Consider the following 18,983-nt stretch of genomic DNA (forward strand, 5'->3'; position numbering starts at 1 on the left):
TGGCTTCTTCATGGACTTGGTCTACAAGGGTATCTATATTTGATATCTGCTACGCAGCAGGCTGGTCTTTGCCGTCTACGTTGTCAGATTGTACAGCTTAGACGTCCCTGCCCTACGAGCGCAGGTTCTCTCGGCTCAATCATGCACGCTCATGCGTTTTATGTGTACACCACGGTGCGCTCAGCGAGCTCACCAACGTGACTCTGAATTTACTTATCTCGCACACCCGCGGCGCGCTCTGTATCTCGTTGTCTTGTGCTATGTTATGTGCCTCCGGTGTGTTTAAAACCCCACCGTATGCGCGTCAACATTTTATATGGTGCTTACACATTTGCTTTAAAGCTGTGAATATGCCGGGTATAGGGCCACATGCAGTGTCTCTCCGGTTAGGCACTTCAGTATGTTGTTTATGCACGGCATGATGGGATTACATTCCCCCATAGCGTCAGCTAACTGAGTCTCTTGCCGTGCTACAAACGTCTACGCAGGGAGTGTTATTCGGCTGCACGCTTCAGTCGAATAATAATGAGCTCTTGACGCTTGAACCGCACTTACATAAGAACGTGTGCATCCCGTGCGCGGGTTCAAACGTCATTGGTCTGTACTTTGTACAGACGTTAACCAATAGGCTTCAATCATGGAGTAAACAGGAGTTTCCCCCATAGCGTCAGCTAACTGACGCAATGCTTCTTTCCCGTTATTTCAGGGAACCGGGGTTACGTGAGTAACCTAACCCTGTGTAGCAGCACTACCCAGAGACCGGTTGAATAAGTGCTTTAATTAGAGACAGGTGCGCTATGGGTGTAGGTCTGTATAAAAGAAAGGTCTCCAGCGTTGTTTAAGCGTGTTGACGGTTCGCTTCAGTCGAATAATAATGAGCTCTTGACGCTTGAACCGCACTTACATAAGAACGTGTGCATCCCGTGCGCGGGTTCAAACGTCATTGGTCTGTACTTTGTACAGACGTTAACCAATAGGCTTCAATCATGGAGTAAACAGGAGTTTCCCCCATAGCGTCAGCTAACTGACGCAATGCTTCTTTCCCGTTATTTCAGGGAACCGGGGTTACGTGAGTAACCTAACCCTGTGTAGCAGCACTACCCAGAGACGGGCTGAATAAGTGCTTTAATTAGAGACAGGTGCGCTATGGGTGTAGGTCTGTATAAAAGAAAGGTCTCCAGCGTTGTTTAAGCGTGTTGACGGTTGGTTGCTGCTGCGACTTTGGACGTTAAAGGTCTGTTTCCTTGGTGGATCTGTGAGCCGTTTGGGACGAGTATTTGAGTGGGGACTTGCTGCATTTTGGGTAGGTCACAGTGTATAAATTAGTTTTATTTACGATGAGCTGTTGACTGCATGCGCTTTGTTCATTTGTTTTAGTATTCTTTCCGGGCTGTATTATTCGTGCCGTGCCGTGGTGTTAGCAAGGCGGACTCTATTTCACAGGTTCGTATACTATCGTGAGTTATTTAATGTAAAGGGAGCTGTTATTTGTAAGCGCTCTATTTGTTTATATAGTATACATGCTGTGCGGAGTTAGTCCATCCTTTGACATGTCAGCAGTGCCGACTCTCAAATAATCAGGTGGGTATGCACTGATTTATCGCATGCCGATTATGTAAATTCTACCGTTAATGCTGTCATTTTCTTTTATCAGCTTAAAGCGCTCCGGGGGTATACGGCCATGACACTGTGTAGCTGATTGTGACCCAGCTTCCCCTTCTTTTTGGTTTTGTTGTCATCATTTTTTCTATTTAGTTTACGTACCTGCTGGGCGGCATACATTTCTGCGACGCCTGGTCCATCCCTTCATTTATGCTGTCCTGCTCCTGGGAATAACTGTGGGACAGGGTATTAGTTTGTGCGGGTAGTCGCGCACCCCCGCATTGTTTCAACCGGAGGAGGTTTGCGTGGTTGTATGGTACGTTTGTGGTTGTATGTATGAGTAAGTTAAAGTAGGTGTGTGTGTGTGTGCGACTTATAGTGTGAGAAGGACACGTTGTTCAGTGTGTGTGTGCGTGCGTGTGAATTTAAAGTGTGTATAGTGTGCGGATGGTAAATGGATTATGGTTTACGTGAGGAATGAGTGCTAGTGTGTTTACTTTATTTTGTATTTTGTTATAAATGATGATGTGATTCATTTTGTTTTCTTTGTTTATTTGATTTAATATTGGTTTCACAATTTAGTGTTTCTTTGGTTATTTTGTGGAGCGTGGTATTCTATTCAACTGTCAGATCGGTCTGGGGAGGAGTGTAATTTCTTTAAATTTCTTTTTTTGTAATTGTTCACTTAAGTGGTTTGTAATTTTGTTTTTTTGAAACACGTGTGGTGAAGTGAGCCCAAAGAAATTTGTATTTAAAGTGTGTGGTGAAGGGGAGATTTGCTTTTCTTTATTTCTCCCTGTGACTCGATCTGAACTGTTGATGTCTGGTACCTAATCTAGTGTTTTTAAAATGAAGCTAGCTTCACTAGTCTCTTGATCAAGACATTACATTTAAATTGTGATTTTACTCTGCAAAAATAAAGTATTGTTATTTTGTATTCACGTCTCCTCTGCATCTTTGTGGGAACTAACCTGTGTGCCATTTATTTATATTTCCCTGGGTGCAATTCCCAGGGTGGCGTAGTCGGTGTTACAAAGATTTAGGTGTTTACAAAATCTTTAAGAGGTTCTAAATAGTACCTTGTTAAAAGTAAACTGTGGTTGGAATAATACCACAGGGTGCCACATTTTGGCGTATAGTCGGCAGGGTCCCACAATGATTCGGTTGATTTGAGACGTGAATTTGTTTTCTGTATAGTGTGAATGTTGTGTTTGTTTGTTTCCTTTTTGTGTTGAAACAGGACGGTGGTGTGCACAGAAGGTCTTACCCATTTGGTAAGTGTGACTAATTTTGTAAAAATGGATGAGGAATTACAGGAACTCCGTGATTTAGTGTTACAGTTGCGGGCTGAAAACGAGAAGTTGAAACAGGATCGGGCTGCCACAGATGTGGCCGAACCGAGACCTGGCCCATCTACGGCGTCATCGGTATCAGGCATAGATCCCCCATTGGCGGATGCTGGTGCATCAGCCGTGGAGAGGTTTGTGTTTATACCACGAGATCGTAAGTGTCCCAAATTTAATGGTAGAACAGGAATTAGTATAAATGAATGGGTTGATGAGGCAGAGGCATGTATGAGGGTGCGTCACATGTCCATTTCCGATCGGGCATTTTTCTTATTCGATCATTTGGAAGGGGAAGCTCGGGAAGAAATTAGATATTGTCCTATAGGGGAGCGGGAAGATCCAGAGAAAATAATTTTCGCATTACGTGAGTTGTATGGATGCTCTCAGTCCTATGTGGCTTTACAAGAAGCGTTTTTTTCTAGGAGACAGCATGAGGGAGAAACCCTTTTGGAGTTTTCTCTAGCGCTCATGGGTCTACTAGAGAGGGTTAAACAGCGGTCACCAGGTGGTCTGCTAAATTCTGACGCGTTATTGCGGGACCAATTCGTTGAACATGTGCGTGAGAGTAACCTTCGTCGAGAATTAAAACAGCTCGTTCGTCGTCAGCCAAATTCCACCTTGCTGGAAGTGCGAAGTGAAGCGATACGGTGGGAACAAGAAGGGACCCCAGGGGGCACTAGGGGATGTAGCCATTCGGTTCCATCAGTCCAGGGTTTCCAGTATGGGGTGGGGGGAGGCGCATACACGGCGACTAGTGGTGTACTTCCACGCTCGGAGTTAAGCGAATTGAGAGAGATGTTCAAAGCGCAGCAGAAACAGCTCGATCAGCTCACCCAAACCATCACACGGTTACAAGGACCCATATCTCGTGTTCCCTCTGCTCGTAGTGGTCCGATTATATGTAGGCGATGCAATAGACCGGGACATATTGCTCGGGAGTGTGTGGGGGATCGTGTGGCCCCTCAGTCTAGGACTTTGCCCCTCAATTCTGATTTGCCAACAGAGGGTAGGTTGCCCCAGTTGGGCCAGCAGTCGGAAAACTAATCCCCACCGAGTTGCGGAGCCACGATTCGGTTGGGGATAATGGCGGCTCAGAAATAGGGTATAGTTTACGCTCGTTACCACAATTGGTGTCTTCGTGTCCACACCTAGATGTCCGTATTGGTGGGGTGGTTGTGTCTTGTTTAATAGACACTGGGTCAATGGTGTCTACGATCACGGAGACCTGTTTTCGTAGACATTTTGAACCATGGGGGCAAGACCGCTTGAAGTCCTGCCAGTGGCTGTTATTGCGTGCCGCCAACGGGCTTTCCATTCCATACATTGGATATTTGGAACTAGAGGTCGAACTATGTGGTCATGTTGTACCAGAGTGTGGTATTCTGGTTGTTAAGGACCCCCTGGAGGCATTGGGGGCCAAGCCCCTGGTGTCCTAGGAATGAATGTCTTGGGACGATGTTACCAGAAACTGTTTGGGCAGCATGGTTCGGCACTTTTTAATTTCCCTTCTGTGGCAGGTGCACCTTCTTTGAGACAGGCATTGCAGCAGTGCCATCAAGTGAGTACTCAACCTTCTGGTGGGTCGGGGTGCGTTCGGGTACGTGGTCCTCGGACACAACGAGTAACAGGTGGTACTATTACGTTAATAGCGGCGACCTGTTCAGAACAGTTTGCGGATGGGGCAGTACTCCTTGAACCCCCAGAGTCAGGGCTACCGGAAAATTTGTTAGTTTCACCCACCCTGGTTCGTATCATTAAGGGGACAGTTTATGTTCCAGTAGTCAATGTGGGTACTTAAGATGTTATGCTTTACCCGCATAGGGTTTTAGGTAACTTAAGTACTGTACATGTAATTAGTCTACCTGCAGGGGTTACAGAGGTTAGGTCTAGTACAATATCAGCAGCTTCACCAGTGTCTCACCCCACGGTACAAGCACAGATAGATGCGATCGATTTGGCTTCATTGCCTGCTGAAGAACAAGGCAAGGTAAAAGTCTTGTTACAGCAGTATCAGTCAATTTTTGCTGCTCACGAAAGTGACTTGGGTTGCACAAACCTCATTTCTCATAATATTCCATTGGTAGATGAGGCTCCAGTAAGGCAACGACATCGACGTATTCCCCCTTCAGAGTATGAAACCGTCCGGGCCCATATAAATCAGTTGTTGGAGTCCCAGGTCATTAGGGAGAGCTGCAGCCCATATGCCTCCCCTATTGTTCTGGTGAAAAAGAAGGATGGTAGTCTGCACTTATGCGTGGACTACCGTCAATTGAATGCTAAAACCAGAAGAGATGCTTTTCCATTGCCTCGCATAGAGGAATCGCTGGATGCATTGTCGGGGGCCAAATGGTTCTCTACGTTAGATCTGGCTAGTGGTTATAATCAGGTCCCCGTCAGTGAGGGAGACAAGGCAAAGACCGCTTTTTGCACCCCGTTCGGGCTATTTGAGTGGAATCAAATGCCGTTCGGGCTCTGCAATGCCCCCTCCACATTCCAGCGCCTGATGGAGCGGGTCTTTGGAGATCAACAATATCAGTCTCTTCTGTTGTATTTAGATGACATTGTGGTCTTCTCATCATCTATTAGCCAGCACCTGGAGCGGTTAGGGGTGGTGTTTGGGCGCTTGGAGAGGGAAAACTTAAAGGTGAAGCTAGAGAAGTGTGCCTTTTTTCAGCCTGAGGTAAGGTATTTGGGTCACATTATTTCAAGCAAGGGAGTTGCTACTGACCCTAGTAAGATTGAGACAGTGAGACAGTGGCCCCAACCCTCTACAGTTAAAGAGCTGCGTTCCTTTCTTGGCTTCGCCAGCTACTACCGCCGTTTTGTAAATGGTTTTGCAAAGTTGGCTGCTCCTTTGCATCGGCTGGTGGGAGAACTGACGGGAGGCAAGCGTAGGTCAAGGCAACAAGAGGGAGAGGTGTTTTCCAGCGCCTGGGGTAAGGAGTGTCAAGATGGTTTTGAGGAACTAAAACGTAGGCTAACCACCGCCCCTGTGTTGGCATACGCTGATTTCACCAAGCCCTTTGTTCTTGAGGTGGATGCGAGCCATGGGGGACTAGGGGCAGTCCTCTCACAAGAACAGGGTGGTAAAGTGCGTCCAGTTGCGTATGCCAGCCGCAGTCTTAGACCCAACGAACGTAACATGTCAAACTACAGCTCCATGAAGCTGGAGTTTTTGGCACTTAAGTGGGCTATGACTGAACGTTTTCGAGAATATCTGTTGGGAAATCGGTGTACGGTGTACACTGATAATAACCCCCTCAGCCACTTGGCCACTGCCAAGTTGGGGGCAACAGAACAGCGGTGGGTTGCTCAATTAGCTGCCTTTGATTTCGACCTCAAGTATAGGTCGGGTAGGAGCAATACCAATGCAGATGCTCTGTCCAGGTTGCATCCTCCAATTGCAGGAGGGGAGCTAGGCCCTGGTACTATGATCCCATTGTTATTGAGGAGAGCTATGGGGGAGGACCACACAATTGTGGCTTCCCAGCATACCATGGCTATGTTCCCTGGCCATTCACCTGTGGAGCTGGCATCTTTACAGGCTGCTGATCCAGTGATTAGCGAAGCCCTAAGATTCTGGAAAGACAGGAGGTATCCTGGCCCAGAGGAGCGACAGAACATGTCTAGGCAGAGTTTAGTCCTGTTGAGGCAGTGGAAACGTCTGTCTGAGCAAGATGGAGTCTTGTATAGAAGGGTAATGCGTCCAGATGGTAAGGAGGAGACTTTCCAGTTGGTTTTGCCGACCGTGTTGAAGGTGGAAGTTTTGACCCAACTCCATCAAAACCATGGTCATCAAGGTGTGGAACGCACCCTTGAACTGGTGCGGCAGCGATGTTATTGGCCTTGTGTTGCAGAAGAGGTGGCCCAGTGGTGTCAGCGGTGTGAACGTTGCCAAGTGGCAAAAGAAACACGGCCACCTGCTCGGGGGCCTATGGGCCATTTGTTGGCTTCTTGCCCAAACGAGGTCATCGCCATCGATTTTACAATGTTAGAACCATCTAGTTCAGGGGTAGAAAACGTGCTGATAATGACCGACGTCTTTAGTAAGTACACTGTTGCTGTCCCAACTCGTGACCAGCGGGCCGAGACTGTGGCACGATTGCTAGTGACTGAATGGTCCTGTAAATTTGGCGTTCCCGCTCGGCTCCATTCGGACCAAGGTCGAAATTTCGAGTCTGGGTTAATTTACCAGTTATGTGATCTCTATGGGGTCATCAAATCACGGACCACTCCATACCACCCAGCGGGAAACGGGCAATGTGAACGGTTTAACCGTACACTTCACAATCTCTTGCGGACCCTTCCGAGCTCGAGGAAGCGAGATTGGGTATCGTGCCTTCCTCAATTGGTGTTTTCTTATAATACTACTCCTCATCAGACCACCGGAGAGTCGCCACATTTTTTAATGTTTGGCCAGGAGGCACGATTACCTGTAGATTTCTTGCTAGGAAGGGTGTCGGAGCCCGTAGAAGGTGAGGTACATGAGTGGGTGTTGGAGCACCAGACTCGATTACAGGTAGCTTTCAAGGGAGCTCGAGAACAACTGCAGGTTGCAGCAAGGAAGCGGAAAGAGCAGCATGATCAATTAGTCCGGGATTCTGCGCTTGTGGTAGGCCAGTTAGTGTACCTTCGAAATTATGGGGTTCGGGGGCGCCATAAGATCAGTGACCTTTGGAGTCCTGTGGTATATCAGATCTTGCGAGCTCCCGAGGAAGGTGGCGTAGTATATACTATTGCTCCTGTCGATGATATGACTCAAGTACGAACGGTACATCGTTCTCTGATTAAGGAACAGTTTGGATCTGAGTCAGAAGCTCAGGAGGAACTTGAGCCCAGGCCAGATCTAGAAGAGAACCTGCCTGCTCGAGAGGAAGGTTCTTTTCATTTGGAAGAGGAGGATGTAGATCTTGCGAGAGTTGTTAGAGTGGTCCCTGGGTGTTCAGAGCTTATGGTGCAAGCCCATTCTCAGGATGGTGAGAGGGATATTGTACCCCCTCTGAGAACTGGCACGGTGCAAGTGGATGCTTCTATGTTGGTTGAGGGAGGGGCAAGGTCTGGACTGGACAATTCTCCTCGTGAGGTTAGGAGTGTGGTTAGGAGGACCAGTCGAGTTACAGCAGGCCAGCATTCCAATGTGAACCGCCTCCCTAGGCCAGCAATGGGGTCCAACGGGGTAGTTAATGCAGTCACTGTGCTTTTCAGGCCATGGAATTGAAGTGGCCCTGTGATCGCCGGGACGTCGATCCAATTCGAGGGGGGTAGATTGTAGCAGCACTACCCAGAGACGGGCTGAATAAGTGCTTTAATTAGAGACAGGTGCGCTATGGGTGTAGGTCTGTATAAAAGAAAGGTCTCCAGCGTTGTTTAAGCGTGTTGACGGTTGGTTGCTGCTGCGACTTTGGACGTTAAAGGTCTGTTTCCTTGGTGGATCTGTGAGCCGTTTGGGACGAGTATTTGAGTGGGGACTTGCTGCATTTTGGGTAGGTCACAGTGTATAAATTAGTTTTATTTACGATGAGCTGTTGACTGCATGCGCTTTGTTCATTTGTTTTAGTATTCTTTCCGGGCTGTATTATTCGTGCCGTGCCGTGGTGTTAGCAAGGCGGACTCTATTTCACAGGTTCGTATACTATCGTGAGTTATTTAATGTAAAGGGAGCTGTTATTTGTAAGCGCTCTATTTGTTTATATAGTATACATGCTGTGCGGAGTTAGTCCATCCTTTGACATGTCAGCAGTGCCGACTCTCAAATAATCAGGTGGGTATGCACTGATTTATCGCATGCCGATTATGTAAATTCTACCGTTAATGCTGTCATTTTCTTTTATCAGCTTAAAGCGCTCCGGGGGTATACGGCCATGACACTGTGTAGCTGATTGTGACCCAGCTTCCCCTTCTTTTTGGTTTTGTTGTCATCATTTTTTCTATTTAGTTTACGTACCTGCTGGGCGGCATACATTTCTGCGACGCCTGGTCCATCCCTTCATTTATGCTGTCCTGCTCCTGGGAATAACTGTGGGACAGGGTATTAGTTTGTGCGGGTAGTCGCGCACCCCCGCATTGTTTCAACCGGAGGAGGTTTGCGTGGTTGTATGGTACGTTTGTGGTTGTATGTATGAGTAAGTTAAAGTGGGTGTGTGTGTGTGTGCGACTTATAGTGTGAGAAGGACACGTTGTTCAGTGTGTGTGTGCGCGCGTGTGAATTTAAAGTGTGTATAGTGTGCGGATGGTAAATGGATTATGGTTTACGTGAGGAATGAGTGCTAGTGTGTTTACTTTATTTTGTATTTTGTTATAAATGATGATGTGATTTATTTTGTTTTCTTTGTTTATTTGATTTAATATTGGTTTCACAATTTAGTGTTTCTTTGGTTATTTTGTGGAGCGTGGTATTCTATTCAACTGTCAGATCGGTCTGGGGAGGAGTGTAATTTCTTTAAATTTCTTTTTTTGTAATTGTTCACTTAAGTGGTTTGTAATTTTGTTTTTTTGAAACACGTGTGGTGAAGTGAGCCCAAAGAAATTTGTATTTAAAGTGTGTGGTGAAGGGGAGATTTGCTTTTCTTTATTTCTCCCTGTGACTCGATCTGAACTGTTGATGTCTGGTACCTAATCTAGTGTTTTTAAAATGAAGCTAGCTTCACTAGTCTCTTGATCAAGACATTACATTTAAATTGTGATTTTACTCTGCAAAAATAAAGTATTGTTATTTTGTATTCACGTCTCCTCTGCATCTTTGTGGGAACTAACCTGTGTGCCATTTATTTATATTTCCCTGGGTGCAATTCCCAGGGTGGCGTAGTCGGTGTTACAAAGATTTAGGTGTTTACAAAATCTTTAAGAGGTTCTAAATAGTACCTTGTTAAAAGTAAACTGTGGTTGGAATAATACCACAGGGTGCCACACCTGCAAGTAAGCCTACGATGGCCCTTTATGGGCCCACTTAGGGCTAGTCTAAGTGCCCCGCGCAGGTTTGCTCATTGGCAAAACGTTGGCCCTTTAGCGCTGGCCCTGCGCGGGCAGCCCTCACTTGTCCCCCAGGAAGCCCTCATACAGAAAAATCCCCAGAGTTAAATGAACACTGCTGGATGTATATATTGTCCCAATCTTACAGAGTGTTAAAAAGTAACAATGAAGCAGAATTAAAAGCTCTGTTATCCTCTTTCTCAACATCTCTGTCTGAAACCTAAAATTGCATTTCACATCTTACTTGTAGAGTCATTTTCTTAACTTATGTTAAGATGTTGTCTGTTTCATTTTAAGTCACCATTATTGTGATCAGTGGTTGTTTTAGTTGGACTTTGACTCTTGACCGTTGGCTTGTAAGTGTTTTCTGGCTGCTATATCTAAGTGTGTTTAAAACACATGTTATAGCAAAGAAAAGGCAATTGTCTAATTGAATATTGATGGTTGATACATAAACATTGTCAAACCTAATCATTTAATGAACAGATTTATTAATATAGTTTTCCCCCCTCATCAGAAGCATCCTTTTCCGTTAATAATGAAATACTACAGTGTAAGGTCCAGAACTCTCATAGCAGTTTATCATTCTGAAGGATTTTGATAGTTTGCACATAAACATTAACCACTGCATAATGTAGATGCACAGACATCAAGAATCAGAGTATGAATCTCAACAATGGTGACAAAGATGGTTAAAAAAGGTCATTATTTAATCATGCTGCGGTTCATTCTGGGAGCCCTGGATGAGATTTGTAATTTGTTGATACCCAGCATGCATTGCAGCATGAAGCTTTTCATTTTATTGTCACCATCATTGTGATTCATACTCTGATTCTTGATATTTGTGTGTCTACATTACACACCGGTTAATTTTGAGTGTCAGTAGTTTCAAAATTCTTCAGAAAGACAAACTGCTATGATAGAGCTGGATCTCATACTATAGTATCACATTATTGTCAGAGAAAGATGCTTCTGATAAGTGTGCAAACAATAAATTAATACATACGTTTTCATATGATGATGTTTAGACTTTATTTACTGAACTGACCACTACCAAACGGTTGCACTCTGCCATAACAAACATGTCTTAAACACACAAAGTTATAGCAATCAAACAATTGAACAATGTAAGAGTCAAGAGTCAAGTTTAACTAAATCAAACACTGATCACAATAGTGGTGACTTTAAATGAAACAAAATCTCAACCTTAAGTAAGAAAATGACTCTACAAGTAAGATGTAAAATGCAATTTTAGATTTCAGACAGAGATTGTGAGAGAGAGGATAACAGAGCTATTAATTCTGCTTCATTGTTACTTTTTAACACTCTGTAAGATGGGACAATATATACATCCAGCAGTGTTTATTTAACTCTGGGTATTTTGCTGTATGAGGACTTCCTGGGGGCTAAGTGAGGGCTGCCCATGCAGCGCCAGCGCTAAGGGGCCAACGTTTTGCCAGTGAGCAAACCTGCGCGGGCCCTTAGGCTATGCCCATACAGGGCCATCGTAGGCTTACTTGCAGGGAAGCGTTTCCTTCCTAATCTGGCTGCAATTTTCATGCAAGACAATGCCCACAGTCACACTGCATAACAGAAATCGCAATTCAGCTAAGAACATACAGTTGTGCTCATAAGTTTACATAACCTGGCAGAATTTATGTTTTCTTGGCCATTTTGAATATGAATGATGCATATGAACTGTAAATCATACTACTCGCTTTAAATCATAATGACAACAGAAACTTCCCAAATGACCCTGATCAAAATAAAAATCATGGTATGTAAATTTATGAGCACAACTGTAATCAAATGGGCAGGACAGAGTTTTTTTCTAAACTCAACTGAACATCTCTGGAAAATCCTTGGCCATAAAGTTATGAAACTCATGACAGTTACTGAAATGTGGAATGGACCAGAGTGGTGTGAAAAACCAGTCATGTTCTGCGGTCGCAGATGTGCTGAAGTCATTCAAAGTCCCCTACACGTCCTACTATTTTTTTACAACTCCGGCGTGGTTACGTGGAAAAGTGACATCAATGCATACCCGCTATACCCATAGCTACCCTTCACATTTTGAGTGATGAAGATTATAACATTATTTCAGGAAAACAAGTTTTATAAATTGTTCTCTAAATTTCATCTTCACGGTAGCTCCTCCAAAAATATAACTTGAAGGATTAAAAATAGCTTGAAGGATTTAATCCCTCATGCTAATTCTGTTTTCTAAATCTGTTAGAAAATTAAAAACCAACACAGACATTATTTATTCACATGTTATTTAATGTAATTGTGTGTACTTATGTTTATTTGCTATTCTACCTTCACCTATATCAAGGCCTATTTAAGTTTCCCCCCAAAAAAGTTATCACTGGGATCGTACCTTATAAAAAGGTCCTAATATGTATCATTTTGGTTCAGATATGTACCTTTGAGGAACCATTATGTACCACTATGGTACCAGTATGCACTTTTAAGAAAGGTAACGCCCCTGTGACAATTTTTGTACCTTCATATAGGCTACCTTTTTTGAAGAGTGTGTGTATAGTACTTCTTGGGTCAAACCTGTGAAGTTTCTAATCCCACTAACCAACGTTTATTTGCTGTAGATATGGCACATTCAGTGTTTACTGTATTTACATTTGAGGTTACATCCTACAGAAAAATATAGCTTATTTTGTATACCCTCATTAAGGTGTAAAGACATCACTAAAGGTATGATGTCACTTTAAATTTTACAGGTAACATGCCAAGGAAAACCAGTAAAGCTGGTGAGAGTCTTAAACCCATGGGGAGAAGAAGAATGGACCGGTGACTGGAGTGACAGGTAAGAGCCAGTGTATTATGGGTAACACTTTAAAATAAGGTTGTATTTGTTAACAATTCGTTAATGCATTAGCTAACATGAACTAACAATGAACAATACTTCTATAGCATTTATTAATCTTTGTTCATGTTAATTTCGGCACTTACTAAATCAAACATTGTAACTGTTAAAGTGAATTAATGCACCATGAAAACTGTATTGAAATAAACTAACATTAACAAGAATTGTATTGGATTGTTCATTGTTTGTTCATATTAGTTAATGTATTTACTAATGTTTACTAATACAAGCTTATTGTAAAAATATGTACCATATTATGAAACCATAATTAAAATATAGCTGCAAGCAGCAATTGCTGGGCCAAGCACCTTCAGCGCAATGAGCACTCAAAGCACAGCAAGCAACATACACGCAACAATCACCCAAGGCGCATTGAGCACCCCAGGTGCATTAGGCACACAAGGCACAGCAATCACAGAGCCGAACCACCGCAGTGCAGAGCAACAACGGCAAACATGGCAAAAATAGAACATATGTGAACTACAGACAGGTTGAGAATAATTGGTGAGAGAGAACACAACTTTAATAGAAGAACCCAAGACCTCAGAATCTCAATGCATCTGATTTACTAGATGCGCCACTCAGTTGACACAGTTCATGGGGCAGCAGAAACAGCATAGACATATGCCAATCACCAAAGATGCAGAGCAGAAATAACAGAAATACATCTATATTGAGAATCAAAAAGCTCAAGTGAGATTGAAGACAAGAAGAACATTCTGTTAAGTAATGTTATACAATGTAATATACAGTCACATTAATTTACTATGACAAATAGACAACGTCACAGGCACGGTCAATATGTCGGATATGTCCAACAGTTCAAAAGATATAACAATTTATGACAAATTTCAAAATGGCGGACAGGCGGTGTGGTCAAACCCGACATAATACATATTAACAGATTCGACATGAGCCAAGGAATACGTAGACACCAAGATCAAAATTTTCTGACAAACATTTTAGTAGTTATAGGCAAAAATAGCCATTTTCAATATCTCATGACCCATAGGTGGCGCTGTCACCAAATTTAGCATGGACCCCCAGCTCATGGTTGACATGAAGTGTACCAAATTTCATTTCAATTGATGAAAGAATGACCGAGATACAGCCTCAGAACTATTTTTGCATCAACTTCGTTAAGTTTGCGCATTTATTACTTTTGAACAAAGATAAATATCAAAATTCTGTTCAGTCATTTCTGTGCGGCTCACTCCAAAGATCACCTGTGCCAAAATTTATAACAATTTAACCAAATTTGAAGGAGTAGCAAAAAAAAAGAAATACCGTACATTTTTAAATTGCCACTACTGTAATGGGTGGAGTCTTACTGTAAGGTATTAAAAACAATAAGCGTGATGAGAGCAATCACGTGTACTAAGTAGAATTTTCATAGATCAAGCGGATCAGCAGTTATAACCATTTGAACATTTCATTTGTGCACTGCTGGTGGCACTAGAGAGTTAGTGCTAGAGACCCCATTTTTTGTCACATGACATTATAGGACCACCACCACAACTGTGCCAAATTTCATCATTTTCCTACTTGCGGTTCATAGGGCTGCCATAGACTCCCATTGGGGAAGAAGAAGATGAAGAATAATAATACTGACAATTCCAATAGGTGCCTCAGCACCTTCGGTGCTTGGCCCCTAATAATAATAATAATAATAGTGAATTTTTTTATATACAAAGTAATTTATGGTTAAAATTATTCAAGATTCTATACAAATTGAAAATTGCAGTTCTTTGGCTTTTTGACATACATCAAAAGTGTATTCCAATAAAGTTGGTGTAAAAGAGTTACAAATTAGTTTTAATTATACTATGTTTTAGTTAATCTTTTATAGTCTTTTTATAAGGGGTAGATTCAGATTTTAATGTGTGTTTTTGTCAGGAACTGAATTTTGCAGGGCAGTGGCTTTTGGGGAGTATAACTGGATGCCAGCTTGACTCAATATTCACAAGTTTTATTTAAATTCTTATCACTTTCTCTTTCTACTTGCATAACATATAGATCCTCACTGTGGAAGAAAGTGAGTGAAAATGACAGATCCGAGTGTTATTCGTTGGCCAATGATGGGGAGTTCTGGTGGGTATCGTTTCAGATATGACCCATTGCCACCTAAGCATACAATAAATCGTGTGTTGTCACTGACACATATTTCACTGTAGGATGTCAGTGGAGGATTTCACCAAAAGCTTCGAAGACCTTGATATTTGCTGCCTCCGCCCTGATTTTCTGAGTGGTACGTCTAAATGCAGCTGGACGTCCACTTGCTATAATGGCAGCTGGGAGGCTGGAACTACAGCTGGTGGATGCATAAAAAGAGGTAAAGATTTAAATCTTTAGCAACCTAACGACAAATAATTATTTAATCAAAAGAACCATTATGAAATACTTGTAAAATCAAAATTGTTAGCTCTGAGATCATATACTACATTACTCTTAAAAGTTATGAATAAATAAACAAATCTTTAAATGTACTTGTTGTTCAAATGCATTCCTATGGTCTGAGCCGTATTAGAAATACTAAGGTAAAACAACTACCTTCGTGTTGGTGGGGTTGTTTTCACTATTTTCCATTTTTTATTTATCAATAAATCAATCAATCAATTTGGCTTCTGCGATGGGTAGGGGGGTGTTTCCTCCCTGTGTGCTGAACCGACCTGATGAACCAGTTGTTTCCAGCCCTGATGGTCTTGTGCCAGCTGCTCTGCATCCTCTACAGCAGGGTTTCAGAACTCCGTCGAGTTCTTCATCTAAAAACCTTTTTTTTACTATCTTATTCCTATTTATATAATATAACTTATTAGTTTTACCTAGGAATACTTTACCGTGACGATTATTGAGCAGTACTACCACGTGAAACTATTTATCACTAATAAACACCCAGTGTTAGCATATAGTCCGCTAGCGTCAACAAACGCTGCCGACTGAAGCTAGCATTTTCCGATCTAATGGCGGATTCATCTGATATATGCTTTTCTGACCTGTCCTCGCCTGAGCGGGAAGCTGTGGAGGAGTTGATCGGTTTGAGCAGATCCAACGCGAGCTACCGCACCCACCTCACCCTGTCTCCGGACGTCCACACGCGACCCAGGCATGCAGCAAACAAGCACTCCACGCGATGCAGCTTCATGGACCATGAACGAGTGAACGGAGACGCCATTGCCCAACATGAAAGCGATTGGGAAGCTGTGGAGGAGCCGCTGCCCGGGTTTTGCAGATTCAGCATGCCCCACATCACCTTGGACCCAGATGTTCGCAGGCGACTAAGGAGGCGTGTCACAACCGAACACCCCACGCGATGCAGCTCCGCGGAGCGCGCTCGGGTAAACGAAGACTCCATCGCCCAGCATGAAAGCGGTAAGACTCCGCTTGTTATTGTAACATGTACTACTTGCCACATGTATAGTTTAGCTTCTGCTGTTAGCATAGAGGGGTTTACATGCACTAGGTGTATTGAAGTATTAAGATTAACTGAGAAGGTTGCTGAACTAGAATCGCGCATCCGAAAGCTAGTTGAGGATAGCAAAACCGCTAATGTTACTGTTGTAAATACTGTATCGAGCGAAAAGACTAATGGCTCGGTTCCGACATCAGATGCTAATGTAAACACTACAAATACTGTATCAAGTGCGCATAGTGTTTATCAAAATACACATGGCTCGGTTCCGACATCAGAATCAAATCGACGGTCTAATTGGGTGACTGTCAGACGGCATAGTCATATACGGGGTCCATCTAAGACCCATAACGTTACGATAATTTCTAACAGATTCGATCCCCTAAAGAGTACATCAGCTGAAACACCTGTTAAAAGTGCCCTGGTCATTGGAGATTCTATACTCAGGAACACTAACATTGAGGCACCAAACACCCTAGTCGACTGTATACCGGGAGCCAGAACGTCTGACATTAGATCCAAACTTAAAGTGCTGGCTAATGCTAAGCGGAAGTTTTCTAAGATTGTTATTCACACCGGCACAAATGACACCAGACTCCGACAGTCGGAAATCACCAAAGATACTATTAAGGAGATGTGTGAAATTGCAAAAACAATGTCAGACAATGTAATATGCTCTGGTCCCCTCCCCGCCAACCGGGGAGATGAAACACATAGTAGATTAGTGTCTCTAAATGGCTGGATGTCAAAGTGGTGCCCTCAGCATAATGTAGGGTTTATAGACAATTGGAAACACTTCTGGGGGAGACCATTCCTCCTAACCCGAGATGGCCTTCATCCGACATCAGAAGGAAGTGCTATACTTACCAAAAATCTGATTAATAGTCTTAATTCTGATATAGTCTGACTATCCAGGGCCCAGGTCAGAAAAAAGACGGATCAGCTTAACCGTCCGTCTGTCAGCTGGCATGATATGTCAAGATCACATATATCCCAGCACTTCGAGTCGATCTCACCAGAAACTCAACACATTTCAACTGTATCTGTTCCCCGAACAAGCAAATACAGAGCACCGCTTGCCACATCATGTACAAATTTGATTAACATAAAATTAGAAAACAATACATTACCAGATGAACCTCAAATGTTAAAATTCGGCCTTCTTAACATTAGATCGCTTACCGATAAAGAACCTATTGTTAATGAAATAATTTATGACCAAAACTTAGATGCACTCTGTTTAACAGAAACCTGGCTTAAAGCAGACGACTACATTAGTTTAAACGAATCCACCCCACAAGACTATTATTATAAACAAGAACCTCGATTAAAGGGGAGAGGGGGCGGTGTAGCTACAATATACAACAACATTTTTAAAGTTAACCAAAAATCTGAACTAAAATTTAATTCATTTGAACTAATGTTATTAAATATGGAAATAACTGATCGTAACAACAAACAGCTTTCTTTTGTCTTAGCTACAATCTATAGACCTCCGGGCCACCATGCAGATTTCCTTAAAGAAATAGCAAATTTCCTGTCTGAGCTTGTAGTCACTGTAGATAAAGCTCTTATCGTTGGTGATTTTAATATTCATGTGGATAACTCAAAAGATGCATTAGGACGTGCGTTTATGGATGTTCTAAATTCTCTCAGTATTAAACAAAACGTGTCAGGGCCCACGCATACTCGTAAGCACACATTAGACTTAATTCTGTCACTCGGACTCAATATTAATGACATCGAAATATCACCTCAGAGTGATGCAGTTTCTGACCATTACCTTGTGTCATACACTGTACTTCTAGATAGGATCACTCAATCCACAACATCCTACCGACTAGCCAGAACAATAATTTCCACCACTAAAGATAGCTTTATTAGCACTATTCCAGACCTGTCCCAAATGAAACATGTAGCAGATAACTGTGACGATCTAGATACTGTAATAGAAAACCTGAACAATGTCTGTTCTAACATACTGGATGCCGTTGCTCCCATTCGAAAAAAGAAAATCAAAGAAAAACCGCCAGCTCCATGGTATGACCATCACACCGCTGCTCTTAAAAAGGCAGCTAGAAAAATGGAAAGAAATTATAGAAGCACAAAGTTAGAGGTATGGACAGATAGTGTTAAACACTACAGACAGGCTATAAAAACGGCCAGATCAACCTATCTCAGTACGCTTATTAAAGAAAATCATAACAACCCTCGCTTCCTCTTTAGCACAGTCGCAAAACTGACAAGAAACAAAGAACAAACAGAAACCAATAGTAAACTTCAACACAATAGTAACGATTTTATGAACTTCTTTTCTAACAAAATTACGGCTATTAGGGAAAACATCGTAACTACCCAAGCAGCCATCACTCTACCCATTAGTCCACTAAACACTAGATTACCATATGAACATCTTGATTCATTTAAACCTACTACAATAGATGAGCTCTCTAAACTAGTCACATCATCCAAATCATCGTCCTGTATATTAGACCCCGTTCCCACAAAACTACTTAAAGAGGTATTCCCTGTAGTGTCAACCCCGGTACTACAAATCTTTAACTCATCGCTAGAAATAGGATACGTTCCAACAGCTTTCAACCTAGCAGTTATTAAACCGCTGATTAAAAAACCACAGCTTGATCAGGGAGAGCTTAATAACTTTAGACCAATCTCAAATCTCCCTTTTCTTTCGAAAATATTAGAAAAGGTAGTGGCAAGCCAGTTACGCACATTCTTGACAAATAATAGTACGTATGAAAAGTTCCAATCA

The 18,983-nt window shown here is 42.7% G+C and overlaps 1 protein-coding gene and 1 long non-coding RNA gene across 2 annotated transcripts in view; both read left to right on the forward strand.

Annotated features, from left to right (window-relative positions):
* Positions 1-18,983, forward strand: part of LOC129418004 (calpain-1 catalytic subunit) — a 47,030-nt gene that overhangs the window by 15,643 nt on the left and 12,404 nt on the right. Inside the window, exons 8-10 of the mRNA XM_073864730.1 lie at positions 12,656-12,741; positions 14,818-14,892; positions 14,976-15,133. Of these exons, the coding sequence (XP_073720831.1) occupies positions 12,656-12,741; positions 14,818-14,892; positions 14,976-15,133 (319 nt within the window). The remainder of the gene's footprint in view (positions 1-12,655; positions 12,742-14,817; positions 14,893-14,975; positions 15,134-18,983) is intronic.
* Positions 942-1,849, forward strand: LOC141362522 (uncharacterized). Its single transcript, XR_012368283.1, has 3 exons — positions 942-1,443; positions 1,516-1,581; positions 1,655-1,849. It is a non-coding gene; the product is annotated as an uncharacterized lncRNA (long non-coding RNA).

The sequence above is a fragment of the Misgurnus anguillicaudatus genome, unplaced genomic scaffold, assembly GCF_027580225.2.
Source record: "Misgurnus anguillicaudatus unplaced genomic scaffold, ASM2758022v2 HiC_scaffold_28, whole genome shotgun sequence".
NCBI classification, from domain to species: domain Eukaryota; kingdom Metazoa; phylum Chordata; class Actinopteri; order Cypriniformes; family Cobitidae; genus Misgurnus; species Misgurnus anguillicaudatus.